Source organism: Corvus moneduloides, chromosome 24, assembly GCF_009650955.1.
Source record: "Corvus moneduloides isolate bCorMon1 chromosome 24, bCorMon1.pri, whole genome shotgun sequence".
Taxonomy (NCBI): Eukaryota; Metazoa; Chordata; class Aves; order Passeriformes; family Corvidae; genus Corvus; species Corvus moneduloides.
The window spans coordinates 3924606-3940146 of record NC_045499.1 but is presented as its reverse complement, the minus strand read 5'-3'; the positions used below and the strand labels follow the sequence as shown (position 1 = coordinate 3940146).

Below are 15541 nucleotides of genomic sequence, written 5' to 3'. Positions count from 1 at the left end.
AACATCTTGTGAGTGACGATTCTGCAATCAGTGGTACTGACGTCTTATTGACATTGAGAGGAAAAAATAAAAGCTCTGAGGGGCAGATTTCTGCTGCAACTCTTTGTGAGGCAGCCTGGCTGTGTTTGTTTGCTGGGCTGCAAACAGGCCTCAGAAGGTAGTGGGCTATTTGTGCACATAGGCCTGGGGCCAGCACTGCCATCCCGGGGTCATATTTCAGTGCACTTTGCCATTGGGAAACAACAACACTCCTCTGCAGCATGGAGTTAAAAACTAACTAAAGAACAAGGCATGCTGGAAATAGATTTGCCTCCGTTTGTGATCCGATATTCCCAAACCCACCTCCCCACTCCCACTGTATGATCTGTGTGGTGGGGGGTGTTTGGGGGGAGCCCTTCTATGTGTTTCAATGCCTTTTGGACTCCCCAGTAGAGAACTAAAAAGAAGCTTCCAGAAACTGAAGAGCAATTCACAGTGGCAGAAGCCAAAGTCAGGATGACAAAGCAAATCTGCCTTGAGTTCACGTTCTTTGACACAGACAACCCCAGGAGACAGGGATGGAGTGGTGGTGGCTGCACTCTGTGCCACAGGCACCCCCAGCTCACACCTCAGTCCTGTTCTCGGCTCGCACGACCACTGCTGGCTCTGTCCCATTCCTCCTCCCAAGAGACAGTGCTCCCCCTCCTCCCTTGCCCAAGAACCCCCAAGATCAGCCGGAGGGCAGCACTCCGGGGAAAATGCCACTTGCAGAGGTGAACACTCTGCAGCCTGGTGATGTGCAGGCAGCTGAGCCCAAGCAGCACACCCTGCCACCCGCCCTTCTGCCACAGGCACAGCATCAGTGCAGCTCACACCCAAATGTGACCTTAATGACAGAGATGCATTAGGGCAAACACACTCAGGGCCCTGAAATTTGTCTATTTTTAAATACATATTTGGGGTTTTTTAGGTGTTTACCCTTGTGCTCAGCTGTAATTGCATAGCCCCAGCTGCAGACACTGCAGGGACAGATACAAGGGTCAGCCCTCAGAGGGTCCAGTTATCATCTGGCTTCTGCTCACACATCCCTGCCTGCCTGATTTCACTCCTCAGTGTGACTTACACCACACTACTTACTCTACCCTCTGCTCTCTGCCATAGGAGATAAATTACTATTATAAACCAAACAACTCTGCAAATCCAGCCAGTGTAATTGACATGATTGAGCTCTCCTAATTACAGGGGTGGCCGTGCAGCTCTTTCTTCACAGGGCCCTCCAGGTCTCAGGCCCTCCTTATGTTCCTGAAATTAAGCAATTTTTCCATTTTTAGAGCAGTCCCGGACCACAGCAGTTTGTAGCCCCGCCACACTTAGAGAGCAGGTCTGACAAGATCCAAGCCCTAATTCCTGGGAAAAGCCTGCAGTCAAAAGTCACCCCAGTGATGGGGTGAGCCCACGACTCAGCACTGTGCTCAATTTTAGTCCTAAGAGCAAGACTTCAGAAAGAGAGAGGGGAGTAGGAAGCAAATACAGGTTGTAGCTCCACATCATCAACCAAATCCACTCTAACTCTGGGCATCCCACTCTTTCCTCTTCAAGGGCATCCCGTGACTCTTGGGTGTCAAGTGCTTTTCCCACACAACACCAAACTGTTCCTTTCCAGATCAAGCCTTTTTCTCTGCTGCTTCATTTCAAGCCTCAGGAGCTAAATTACAATAGTCAAGTTAAAACCTTCTCTGCTAATAGCTCTGGAGACATCCCTTAACAACTCTTAAGTGTTAGCAACAAGGTGGCTCATCTTGAACCCTTCTTTCCCTTCCCAGTTTTTTCCAGACAGCCTTTTGTTATGTTAAACCAATATATTTAGGCATTAATTACTTAAAGTAATTCAGTGTTCAAAATTAAAAGAATCAGTTCACAAACTCGAGGCCTCCTTACACAACCTCCCTGTCCTGCAAACAACCAGCAGTATACGGGTAAATGGAAATTGTTTTTTAATTAATTGTATCAGACTTTTCTTAGGAGACTGAAGACACTGAAGCACCAAGGCTGCTGAGGCCTCAAGCAAAGCAGGGCACGGGCCCAAGACCCTCTGCTCCCCAGAATATGGGGAATTCTTTCAGCATAGAGAAGTTCAGTATCTCAAAAGAAAAGCAGTACAAGCAGGTGCTTTGAACATACAAGATGAGAGACATTAGAATTTGAACTATAAATGTTACAGGAATCTGCAAGCTTTCATTTATTGTCAAATTCCTTGACGAGAGAGCCAAAGAAAAAGATGCAATTTTTTTAAAGAACAGATTTTTGGGGAGTAAAAATTCAAATCAAATCACAAGCTCAAAATCCAGCCTGCAAATTTGCCTCTCTCTGGCTCCTGCCCTTGTCCACAGCGCAGCATCCATCATGGCCCACTCCTGGGGAACACTGCAGGCCTCTGGTTCTCCTGAGCTGTTGGAGAACACAGCGGACAGAATGCTCCCTGCAACACCCAGGGCACCTTCCATTTGGAATTTCAGATGGGATGCAGCCCTTAGGTCATGCAGAGACAGCCAGCAACGTTTCTTAGGTAACAAATGGACTTGGTCATTGTAAGGAAGGTGCCAAGGTCTGTCCCATGGAGTGGGGGAGGAGCCAGGCAGGTGCCCGGGCTGGGAGGTGCGCTCTCTGCGTGCCCTCAGCACTCACAGGGTGCAGTGTTTTGTCATGAGCCAAGCAACTCAGGTGACATCTTCTGGAAATATGCAATGCAGAGACACTGGGCAGTGCTAAACAGCACAATAAAATCTCCAGCACAGAACATGTGATGTACGACACTTTGGACTCCTGTAACTCAAGTCTCCACCTTCACAGACCTCCTCTCACTCTCCAAATGCAGTGTGTAACCAGGCACCACAGCACCCCATAAGGTGCCTATTGTTAAAAAACAAAAAGAAATAGTGCAGCAGATGGACAGTTTCTCACTCCCAAATAATGGAACTTCTCTACATGATACAGGGGGGAGAGACTAAAAATGTATGGGAGACATCCAAGTGAGGCAACCCCTTTTGTCTCTTAGTTTCCACAATCTTAGTTGGATGTTCTTCAGCCCAGCTCCTGGGGACCTGGCTTGCTGATACTCCAGGCTGGGACATCTCTAACAGCTTCTATTGCTCCAGAAGCAGGCGATGCCTCACTCCAAGCCTTGGAGAAGGCCAAAGGGGGTGGAGGAAGAGACATGCACATCATGCTGCAGGGAAGCACTTCCACCTGGAGCTTTCAATTTCAACGTTCAATAGGGATGACACATAGCAATTAAGTGCAAAGTTTCAAGATGTTTTGAAGGACTGGAATTTTAATCAGTGAATATCTTTCAACAGACAGAATTTCAGAAAGCAAAACTTGTGTCAGTTTTCTTCGTTCTTGACCCCTATTACACTAAAGTTACACTAAATTCTAGGTATGAAGTTGGGAAACTACCTTAGAAGATGTCTGATGATGCAAAAGGACTGAGGGAAGCTGAAAGCTTTAAGATGAAGGAGGGAGGGGGAAAGAGCTGGCTGATTTATAGCTTATGTATTTTTCACATGAAGACACAGAAAAACATTTCATTGTCTTAGCAGCAGTTCCACACATAAGTGGGGTGTTCTAGGAAGAAGACAGAAACCTGCGGTAACAGAAGCAATCCTGTGTCTGCAGGAGCAGCACGAGGAGAGAAACTGAGAGCCCACAGGAGAGGCACAGCGTCCTCAGAGCACCAAGCCATCAAAGGAACTCACTTTCCCTGAGCGGCTTTAATGTGCACAGAAACACCCAGAGCAGCTGCTGAAACCTTCTCAAGATACCCGCAAAGGGCTGAGCACATCACCTGAGCACAGTAAAACACCTGAGCACAACCCCTTGCCCAACAGCAGCACCACAATGACGGTGCTACAAGCAGGAGCCCTCAGAACCATCCCCAGCAGTTGATCCCTCCCAAAGCAGATGGTCCCAGCAGCTTTAAGTGGGGGGTAAAATATCCCGAGAATGTCCCAGCAGGAGCTGCCACTGAAAACAGGCAACAGCTCTTCCCAGTGGAAAGTCACTGAGAGCTGCCAGTACACAGGAGATTCTGTAACTGCCAATTCCTCAGTACAAACTATGTCACCAATCTATAATTGTCTGCAGGAAAGTGAAGGGGGATTAAGCTACAGAAACTGTCTGAGAACAAGTTGGGGCATGTAAGGCAGAGTTCAGCTGGACCAAAATTATATTGTACCCAATTCTGCTACAGTTACCTGCTTATGCTTCCGTGCCACAAGCACCGAATTTTTAAATGCTTTCTGACTTGGAGCACAATTATAGTATGTTCCACAGTTATAAATACAATTTCTTTAAAGTCTAGATTTCATTCAAAATAATCAGGTCAAACATTTGAGCTGCTCTGGAGGAGAGGTGTGGGTTTGGTTTTTTCTACGCATTAGATAAAAGCTTCTAAGAAAATATTTTTAAATTGTTTAATTCTGTAATGTTGTTATTTTTAGTAGCACTAGGAGACAGCTGTGGACACAGAGAGGCAGCAGTCTGCGATGGTTCACAGGCACTAAGACATATCCACTATGTATCAAGTGAGCCACAACAGACCAAACAGTTTAAAACCTCTTTTACCCCCCCAACCCAAGGGTGTAAACGACCCTGCACCCGCCACAATCCACAGAGCTCCCCACACTGTCCTGACATCCTGGTGACAGCACATCAGCAGCCACCAGATCTGCTTCTGGGGTGCCACTTCTGCCTGTGAGAACAGCGTGTCACCAACCGGGTTAGAGTAAGAGGGACACCAAGTCCAAAGCCTCAGCTTCCCTCTTCCCTACTAAAGCTTATCAACACCCAGTCAATGTTTTGAGGCAACCTTTTTCACGAGATTTGGCCCAGCTGGTCACCATAAACAAATATTAACCTGACCAGAGTCACACCAAGACACAGATTGCTCAACAAACGTGTACTGAGTCACAGAAAGAACACGGGACTCTGGTCTCTGTCACCTGATAATGATGGGAAGCAAAGGAACAGGAACTCCCACCCACTGCTGTCACTGCTCCATGGATGCTGGGTGAGGAATGAAAACCCACAGGCATCCCCAAGGGAGGATGATTTATTTGGAAAATCAGGTCTCCTGTCTCCTCCATGACACGAGGATTCTCCACCAAAGGGAAGGGGTGTCAAAACTGAGCTCGAGGTCCATACAGAGCAGAGGGAAAGCTTTCCTCACATTTGTCAGAACATGGCTTCAGTCTGAAGAGCAGCCCAAACATCTGTTTTCAGAAGGACACCTGCATGCTGCAGGCATCTGCAAACACCTGAGGTTAAAAATCAGGAGCAGTGCTGATGTGAGCCGCTGTGGGAACCACACCCTGTGTGAGTAAATCCCCTTGACCGGGTCTGTTCTGTTCAATTCTGAGCGTCCTGACTTCTCACACAAATACACCTGAAGTATTTCTCTTGTAGGTGAGTAGCACCTACACTTAGTGTAAGTCACGGGAAAAGCAATTAAACCCCTATTAGCTAAATCCCCAATCAAGTACATCCACTTCTGGGCAATACAGTTGTTTCACTGGATATAAAGAATTGGAACAGCCCACCCACAGGGATGGAAACGTGAATCTGTAAGGCAATTTAAGCACAGAACTGCCCCACACCTGACACAAGACAGAACTAGGTTTTACTGCAGATTTCTGCAGTATTTTCAGAGATAAACTTAATCTTTATGCAAAACATCACCTTGGGAGTACTAGTTAAACCATGACACAGCCACAAATTCTCCTAAACAGATGAGAAAAACACAAGGATCCCCAGAAGAGATCTGACAACCTTACAAATAATGACCTTTTTCACCTAAAGCTGGATCCAAAAAGCTTTGTTACAATAATGCTTTTTCCCCCCCCCACACACTGGAAACCATTATTATCTGACACATTTCAATTAAATATCACACCTACTGCTCTAATAAAAATTCAGCTTTCTAAACAAAAGCTAAAAAGAGAATGTAAAGAAATATTACACGTAAATTACTGAAATATACATTAGTTCTTCCAAACTGGGAATCTCTGAGCCAACTGCACTAAAATATGGATTTTAAATCCACCACCATTAGCTACATCAAACTAATTCACTTTCTCACCGAATTAGAGCAGCTCCAAGCCTCTCACCCACAAAGCTGGCACACACTCCAATTAAAAGAAAATAATTCCTTTTTCTTCTCCCAATACAATTTCCACGCCAGCTTTAGAGGAATCTAATGACTTTTATGGAGTTCCAGGAGCTCCCTGTGAAGGCAGGCCAAGGCCAAAGGGGTTCAGACTCGCTTCTGCCCATCTCACAGATCACTGTGGAGCTGCAGGCAGCACGTGGGACTTTGCTGCGCCACAAAAATCCCTCTCACGAGCCCCCTCCCTCTCACCTGTGGTGGGGCCCAACACATGGAGGGGAGGGAGCAGAGCCAAGGTAACCGAGGGGGATTTGATCCTGGATGCAACAGCAGCAAAATGCCCTCCCCACTCTGCTGCCCAAGGTTTCCTCCAGAGAAAGAAACATTTTGGCGCCGAAACAGTTCACTTTTGGTTCTGCTTTTTGAACAAAAAAGTTCACTTTTGGTTTTAGGCCGAAAGCGAAAGCTCAGCCTCTCCCTCTGCAGCCCCTCTGAATGGAAAATAAATAACTAAATGTAAAGCAGTGTGATGTGTGTTGCTGTTGGGGAATGTACAGCCAGGATCTCAGGAATCAGATTTATGCAGCAGGAAGGCAAGAAGTAGGCACAGAAAACAGACAGAACTCTAGGAAAGTGTTTAATAAATACCAGGGAAAGACAAAGGGTTTAACCTGTATTTCCTGCAGATCAAGGAACAGCCTCAGAAACTTTGGATGCATGTGTTCAACCCAAAGCATTTTTGCAGCACTTAGTAAAACCAGCTGGCAGTTCCTTAGCACTGCCCAAGCCTGACAGAGGTCTGAAGGGGCACTGGGCATTCCTGGGAACTGGAGAAGTGGACACGGACTTTTAGAGGCTACTTACACGTATTCCTTCCCAGTCAGCCACTAATTTTTCCCCCCAGATTGGCCAAACAAGCTATTTAAAAATAATTCCTTTATTCCAGCAGTACAGCTAATTCACTGTAAATCCGTTGACCACAATTACTAATGATGCTGTTGGAAATTGTCTTTCAAAGCATATTAAACTCTGAGTGTTCCCTACAGTACATGAAAGACGCAAAGTGGGGAATGAACTGCGGGTCTGGAGATGACAGCTATTGCCAAAGAGCAGCTTTCACACCTGGGAACAAGTTCTAGTGAAACTATTTATGTCTTTGTTAATTAACTCACACATGGGACATTGCCACAGAGAACCTGGAATCCCCAGTGTGTGCACTTCTGTCACCCCACCACGAGCTCCCTCACCATTTCCTGCAGGTGAACATCAATCCCGATGCAGAAGGAAGGGATCATCCCTGAAGGAATGTGCCATGCCTTTAACACACGGAAAAGTGACCTGATGGTCTCATCGAGACAAATTATTTGCAGGACATGCTGGTGCCAGAAGGTTCTGACCCTAATTCCACCCCACACGAGGCAAACCTGGTAGGGCACCTGAATCACCTGGGCAGCGTGGATTGCACAGGGCCCCTCAACCACACAGGAAAGGCGCTTCCAGAACAGGAACACGTGTCCTGATTGTCCCTGCTGAGGGACAGCAGGGTTAGTGCAGGGTCAGCCCGGCTGGGCCAACGACCCTGTGGCCATACAGGAAGGGGTGGGAGCTGGGCAGTGGGATGCCACAGGGTAGAGCTGCCAACTGGACACGCCAGCACGAGGAATAGCACCAACCTGGAAGAGAAGGAGCAGCTCCTGCCAGGCTGAGAACGGGCACTCACAAGGGCTCTGAGCCCTCTCAGAACAGTCCCAGCCCATGTTTGCTTGCACACACACCTCACCAACCCAACAGGCACGTGCCCATCCATTCACAAGGCTTACCAATTAGTGCTTCAGAAAAAATGCGAAAACTGATGTTTTCAGAACCAAACTATTGAAGTTGGGAAATTAAAGCTATTTTAACCACTTTAGATCTTCTTCAATTGCAACTAAACATTTGAAAAGCCCTTGGTTCTGAGGCTGGATTTGAAATGCTATTATTTTAAACAAGAATTCAATATTCCTGAATGAAAAAGAACTGCTTCAGCACAAACCAGGAACACTCTGGCTACACAGAGCATCTTCAGGAGTAACTTTCAGGTTCAGCTCTGTTCCCTGCTCTTCCCAGGAATCCCACAGAACCCCCAGGATTACAGTGCAGTGTCAGATTTAGTCACATCACCAACACGTGGATGAGGTGGAAAAGCATCTTCTGCTGGGAAACAACCGTTTCTTCCAAGCAAACTCCTGAACTCCTTGAGACCTTCTTTCACATTGTGTCAGATTACAAAACACAAAGAATGACTTGCTATTCCCTTACTCCCTCTGCAGATGCATATTTGCCACTATAATTCAATACAGAGCTGTAGGAGGAAGGAAAGGCAAAAGCAAAAAGCTGACAAAGTTGTCTTATCACTGTTTATAAGCTCTACAATTCCATGCAAGTTTTCTCCCAACTGTTGATATCCTGACCTCCCCTTGGATTTCAGGTTTCAAAGCCGAGGTTTCTGGGTTTGATGTTCTACCTCTAAGCAAAGCTTAGCTAAGTGATCTCTGTTCACCGTGTCTGAAACACCCAGCAGTCGTTTGCTCTCCTGCAGCCCCCACGGTGCAGAGCTTTTAGGTCAACACACTTTGGAGATGGGCTGAGAGGTGCAAGGGCTCAAAACGAGCCAAACCCTTCGACTCACACAGCAGCTGCTCCACAACACGCTTTTTACAGTTCCTGGGCTCACTGCACCAGAACACTCCTAGTTTCTGGTTTTCACCCTTGTACTGAATATCTCCCCTGTTTGTCTCGAGCTACAGCTTCCCTGATAACTTGTGCCTACTTTTTCCTTGGGCAGCGACACAGAGCCTTTATCAGGAAAAACAGACAGCGAGAGTCAGAGGATTTAGAGAAACCCTCAGTCCACAGGCAGACGCTGAGTTTTCCCCAAACACCCCGGTAACTCTCGCACGTGCACCGCGGCCGCTTCCAGGCTTCCACAGCGCCTTTCTACCACAATTTCCTTTCCTCTGAAGCTGCCTCAAAGTCGGGGCGTCACAGCCCGTCCCTGAACGCAGTCCCCGCTCCCTGCCCGCGGGTCACACGCCCCGTGCATCTGTTCGTCACTCTCCAACAGCTCCGCGGCCCTTGGACCGGCGAACCCGCACCCCGGGCCGGGGCCGAGAGTCGAGCCCCGTCCGCACCAGCCCCGTCCCGCTCCCTCACCGCCATGGGAGCCGCCTCCGGCCCCGCACCGCCCGGCCGGCCCGGGCACGGGGCAGACGGCCCAACACAAACACCGCCCGTTCCCCCCCGCCCCGGCGGGGCCCGGGGCCCTGGGGCGCTCGGGTGGAGGGGGGGGGCCGGGCCCGCGGCCTCTCAGCCCCGCGAGCCCCCTCAGGCCGTCCCGCCCGCTCCTCCCCCCCCCCCCCCGGCCCCGGGCCCGCACCAGTTGGTCATGTCGAGGAAGAAGGCGCAGCCGGCGGGGCTGAGCTGGAAGCCGAGCAGCCGCTGGAACTCGCCGATCAGCACGTCCTTGTCGGTGGTGCCGAGGCAACTGAACTTCTGCATGAGCTCCGCGTCCAGGTCCACGTCCATGCCCTCCATGGCCGGGGGTCCCGGGGGCTCCGCGGCCGGGCCGAGGCCGCCTCAGCGCCGCGCGCGCGGGGGGGGGGCGCGCGGGGGCGGGCGGGCGGGCGGGGGGGCAGGGGGGGAGAGTGGGTGCGCGCGCGCGCCGCCGCAGGCACTGCGCGTGCGCCGCCCCGCCCCCCCGGCGCGCGGCACGCGACGTCACCCCCCCGCCGGCGTCACCTCACGCGCGGTGTGGGGCGGGGGTGGGGAGAGGGGAGAGGGGTGAGGGGGCGGGGCCGCGCATGCAAATGACGCGGCGCGTGACGCCCGGCGGCGTTGCGTCAGCGGGGGGCGGGGCGAGCGGCCGTCTCCGCCCACGCGCGCGCGCTGCCATCCATATATGGCGGCGAGCGCGCGTGTTTGCGTATGCAAATGAGATGCCGAGACGTCACGCGGTGCCATGCAAATGAAGGCGCAACGCCCGCCGGGAGTCCGCTCGGTGGTTATCCCCCCCTCCCCCCCCCCAAAAATGATGTTTTTCCTGCAGTTTTCGACTGCGCGAGGCTGCTCCGTGCGCGGCCGGTGATCGGAAGCACCGGGCGTGTTCCGTGAGGAAAACACGGAGGACAAGGAGACACGCCTTGGCAGCGCTGGGGGCCCCACTGAACCCTGCGCGCTGTGCGGCGGGGGGGTGATGCCGGCGCTGACGGGTCCCTGGGCGGGCCGTGGTGGCGTGACCACACCGGGACGGGCGGGCGCATCACGGCTCCGCCTGCCGGGCGGGACAACGAGACAGCGGCGGCCAGTCGCAGTCACTTCCGGGCCCTACGGCAGCCGGCGGGGGTCAAGCAGCGGACGGCGGCGCCGCGCGAGTGCGTCACTGCGTGTGTGCGCCACTTCCGGCTGGCGGCGGCGGGAGCACCATGCCCAAGTGAGTGCGGGGCCCGGGCCGCGGCTGCCCGAGAGGCCGGGGCGGCGGTCCCCGGGCGGGGCTCGGTGCCTCTCGGGGGTCCTGGTGCTCCCCGCGAGCCCAGGGCTGTGAGGGGCGCGGATGACCGGGCGGGCTGAGGCTTGGCGCCGTGCCGGGTCATTCCGGGGCTCCGTTCACGCTCACAGCGCAAAGGGGGCTCTGAATAACCAGGCTTTTCCTCGGCAGGTTTTACTGTGATTACTGTGACACGTACCTCACCCATGACTCGGTGAGTACCAGAGCCTTGGCTTTAATTCTTTCGTGCATCAAGAGCATTAAAATAAACCTTACAGCGGTGTTACTTAGTGTTTCCCCCTTCCATGCACAAAAGAGGGAGAACATGCCATGGTCCTGGTGTTCTCCAGCGGGGCAGTGGCGGGGTAAGAGAAGGCTGCTGGGGGGGGGGCTCAGGGCAGCCTTTGGAGAGTCAGCACTTATTGTGTTGATAAAACTTACATAAAGGTTTTGCACATCACCCCCCCCCCCCCCCCCCGCCCCGACTGGGCACAGAAACAAACCTGCTTTATGCTGCTAAATTACACTAAAATCGTAATGAATCCCCGGTAACCTTAGGGTTTCTGTGACCTTTCCCAGCCCTCTGTGAGAAAAACCCACTGCAGTGGCCGGAAGCACAAGGAGAACGTGAAGGACTATTACCAGAAATGGATGGAGGAGCAAGCCCAGAGCCTGATTGACAAAACAAGTAAGGCCAATCTTTCCGTGACTTCAGCTGCCTCCCCTTTCCTTCCCCTGCCTTTCCTCCAGCTGCTCTTCCATGCTTCCACCTTGACTTTTCCTCACTTCCCTGGGGAGTCTTTGCTCAGTGAGTCACAAGTGAAAACTTGGAGTGTGGATCGTGAGTTCCTCGGGTCTTGGGCTGTCCTGGGGGAGCGTGAGGGCTCTGTCTACCACACAAGAGCTGAGGTTCCCTTCCAGGGCTGGTGGCAGTGTCTCCATGTCACTGTTCATGAGGGCTGTCGGTGCCACTGCCCTCAGTGATATCCTACAGAGCCACACAGCACACTTGTGCTGCTTGGCAGTGGCACGTTCATGCTAAGAGCTTGGATAAGAATTCCAAAAGATAGGAAAATGGACATTAAAACATCTGGATTGTTGCATTTTTCACGTGCTGGAGTTGCTTGCCCTCAGTTGCCCAGTGATGTTTTTTTCTTGTGCGTAAAGGCTTGACTGAAGTGTGGCATTGTTTTCTCTGTCACTTCATAGGGTCCTTTTCCTCTTTCCTCTGAGGAATGGCTCTTTCCTCTGTGAAAGAAATACAAACACCAGATTAACTTTATGGCAGCATTCCTTGGCTCGTAGGATACCCCTAAGGATCACTGATCCTCCTCCCAGCTCCGTGCAGGACTGCCTAAGACTAAACCATGTGCCCAGGAGCATCATCTTAGGGCCCTGAGCTCTGACAGGCTCAGAGCCGTGCCCACTTCCCTGGGGAGTGCTCAGTGCCCAACCACCTCTGGATGAAGAGTTCTCCTAAAATATCCAGTCCAGACTTCCCCATACTTATTACCACAGGCCTGGGCCCTAGGATATATCACTGTGTCCTGCAGCCATAGGGAGGAGGAGGAGAGAAGATCCAGTAGGCAGGAATTGTGCAGCAAGATTGATTGATTTAATTATTTTACAAACTCTTTTATAGACTTTTTCTTCATAGTCTAATTGGACAAAGGATCAGCCCCTCCTTGGGGTGATTGGCTAAAATCCTAAAACATCCATTATCAAAATATTTTTCTACCATACCATAAACAAGACTTTTCAAGGTTGCAGTTGTTTGGTTGTTTACATACTCTGCTACCTCTTCTGTGAGAGAGAAAAGTCTCTCACGGACTTAGAAAATAGCAAGAAAATCCTCGCTAGCAGCATTTTTGTATCTACACATACTCATCCTCGTTCTATTTCCCTTCGTCTGTTTTCCTTGCGATGCTCCCAACTTCCCGATCTTTTGCCTTCCTTCCAGTCAATACCAGTTGAATTTCTCCCCTTCCTCGCACCCCGTTTCCTGCTCCTTGCCCCTCCCCAGCCCTCGCCCCGTTGCCATTCCAGCACAGCATGTCCCGGTGGAACGCTGCGGATCCCGCGACGTGGTTGATTTTTTTCTCTCCCACCCACCCACCCACCCGCCCTGCCCAGGGGTGTGACATCCACGCAGGAGCTCTCTAGTCCCAGCTGTAACAAGAATTGTCTCCAGGAGTCTCAGGTGCTCCCCAGGTGCCAGGGATGTGTCCGGCGTGGGGACAGCAGCGCACGCAGCATGACGTGACCGCGGGGCATGACACGGACGAGCGACCCGGCGCTTCCTCGGCCTAGTAACTGGTTTTTTTTTTCCCTGGGATTCTTTCTTTCCTTTTTTTTTTTTTTCTTTTCCCCCCCAATGTAGCGGCTGCATTCCAGCAAGGGAAAATTCCACCGACCCCGTTCTCGGCACCACCTCCGGCCGGAGCCATGATTCCACCTCCTCCCAGCATCCGTAAGTTTGGGGCACTTTGGGACTGGGATCACGGCCCTCTGGAGCTGTATTGCTTGTGTCCTTAGCTTGGAAAGAAAAGGCGTTTTAGCTTGAAGCCAAGCCAAGCCATCTTGAGCTCGTGCTCCCACCGTGTGAGGGAGTTCTGTGTAAGATCAGTTCAGTCCTTACTGTGTCTGATTTCTGGGATGCTGGGTCCACCAGAAGCAGTGACAGCCCCTCATTCCATGGGGGTCCCGTGCAGGTGCCTCCATTAGAATTGCACAGTGGGTTGATTTGGGTTGGTTTTTCTAAATACAATCATTTTGGTAACCTTTTGCCCTTGAGCTGGTGAAGGGCCCAGAGCCCTCCCAGCCCCAAGTCCCACTGTTGGGAGTGGCAGCTCCCTGTGCTGGGTGTGCACAGCTGGAGTTGGCAGCCAGCATATTCCTCCTGTGGTCACTTCCTAGCACCTGGAATCAGGGCTGGCATGGAGGCAGATGTAAAGCCACTGAGGCATTAGTTACTGCCATGTGCTGTGAATAACTTCACTGCCCTTTGGTGGCTGAGAGTGCCAGTGTGTAACTGTTGTGTCTGTCCAGCTGGCCCCCCCCGGCCCGGCATGATGCCAGCCCCACACATGGGGGGGGCCCCCGATGATGCCAATGATGGGCCCACCCCCCCCGGGAATGATGCCAGTCGGACCTGGTAAGTCTGGGATGGAGTAACTGTGCCATGGGGGGCTGGGTGGGGGGTCTAGGTGATGTTTCCTGTCCCACCATCTATTGGGAGCTCAGTGCTGGGCTGGTCACGCTCTGGTCACACCTGTGTCACTGTTACCCCTGCATGGAGAGACTACAACAGTTTTACAACCATTCATTAAAGCCTTTTTACTTCTCGTTGAGAGTTACCCAACCCCCTGTTGCAGCTGGAATTTTGGCTCTGGGAAGTCGTAGCTGTTCTCCCTCTGCTTTGAGCAGTAGTTGTTTAGGAGTTTGGTGCCTCCAGGTCTCGGGTTTTGCACAAAGGGCACATTTTTTGCACTAAATGAATTTTACTCTCTAAAGTGTCTCAGGGGAACATGTTCCAGAGAAACAATGGGCCTGGAAAATGCTTTATCAGAACTGTAAACTAAAATGTCTTTGATCCGTTCCACTCCTGAGCTTCCTGGCATTTGAGGAATTCTCAAGGGATATCTTTTTGGAGCAGTTCCCAGAACAAATCTGCGGGAGCACACACACACACGTGCACTGAAAGTAGTGAAGTGTCTTTGCAGTTATTGTCTTGTGCTGGAAAGTATTCTTTAAGTGTTTTTAAAGGCACAAGGTAAATGAGCAATCTGTGATGTTCAGCAGCCTGGTGAAAATAAATGGCAAAGTGAGATGGAAACCATTCTTTCAGAGCTGTGCAGCAGAACGCCTGCTTTTCCCTGGCAGAGGTGCTTGGTGCTTGTTTGCAGCACTTTTCTCCAAATGAACTTTCCAGATCAGTAATTAAGCTCGTGTCTCTCTTGAGTGGCTGGAAATAATTTGTGAGTGAATGTTGTCAGAATGGGTGTTAAACCCACGAGCTCCATTCCTCCTCTGCTGATGGCTGAGCTCCTTCAGGGAACGGAATCCGTCTCTGCCAGGTCAGAGCTTGCAGACTTGGAAAATGGGAGTTCCCTGGAGCAGGGGAGAGAACCTGCCCACTGTACAGTGTGAAATTATCCCCTGTGAGGCTGGTGAGGCCCTGGCACAGGTTGCCCAGAGAAGCTGTGGCTGCCCTATCCCTGGAAGTGTCCAAGGCCAGTTTGGACAGGGCTAGGATCAACCTGGAATAGTGGAAGGTGTCCCTGCCTGTGGCAGGGGAGTGGAAATAAATCTTTAAGGTCCATCCCAACCCAAACCATCCATGTTCTACGATGACAGGGCAGTTGGTGCTCCCAAGACCTGTTCTCTAACCTGTTTTTCCCCTGGCAGCTCCCGGGATGAGGCCGCCCATGGGAGGACACATGCCAATGATGCCAGGGCCCCCAATGATGAGACCCCCCTCCAGGCCCATGATGGTGCCAACCAGGCCGGGAATGACCCGTCCAGACAGATAAAGGTGAAGATGGAGCTGCCTTTTCATATTAGGACCTTCCCTATGATAAACAGCACAGACCTGTGTCCCTGGGGTTTTGTACTGGGTGTGTGGAGGGACTTTGCTGTCACCTCAGCGTGCAGATGGACACACCCTGCACTGACTTGTACGAGGTCTGGCTTTTTGGGTGTCTCTTCAGTTGTATTACTATTTTTTTTCCCCCCATTGAGTAATAAAAACAATAAAGCATTGATGTTGTTTCCATACGGACTTGGCGCCTTGTTCTGGACTGTCTCCTGGAGAAGAAAATAGGGGTGGGGAGCAGTGCTGGGCTGTGAGGCAAATTCAGGGCTGATGGAGGTCCTGG

General features: G+C 51.3%; 2 protein-coding genes across 2 annotated transcripts in view; one reads left to right on the top strand and one right to left on the bottom strand.

Moving 5' to 3' along the window:
* Positions 1–9813, bottom strand: part of ILRUN (inflammation and lipid regulator with UBA-like and NBR1-like domains) — a 28737-nt gene extending 18924 nt beyond the window's left edge. Inside the window, exon 1 of the mRNA XM_032132835.1 lies at positions 9558–9813. Coding sequence (XP_031988726.1) covers positions 9558–9715 — 158 coding nt within the window. The 5' untranslated portion in view covers positions 9716–9813. The remainder of the gene's footprint in view (positions 1–9557) is intronic.
* A 416-nt stretch (positions 9814–10229) lies between these two features.
* On the top strand, positions 10230–15444 carry SNRPC (small nuclear ribonucleoprotein polypeptide C). The gene is given in 7 exon segments (XM_032133320.1): positions 10230–10610; positions 10836–10878; positions 11244–11352; positions 13045–13134; positions 13713–13753; positions 13755–13818; positions 15072–15444. Coding segments are annotated over 7 exon segments (480 nt in total). The 5' UTR covers positions 10230–10602; the 3' UTR covers positions 15197–15444.
* The last annotated feature ends 97 nt before the right edge of the window (positions 15445–15541 follow it).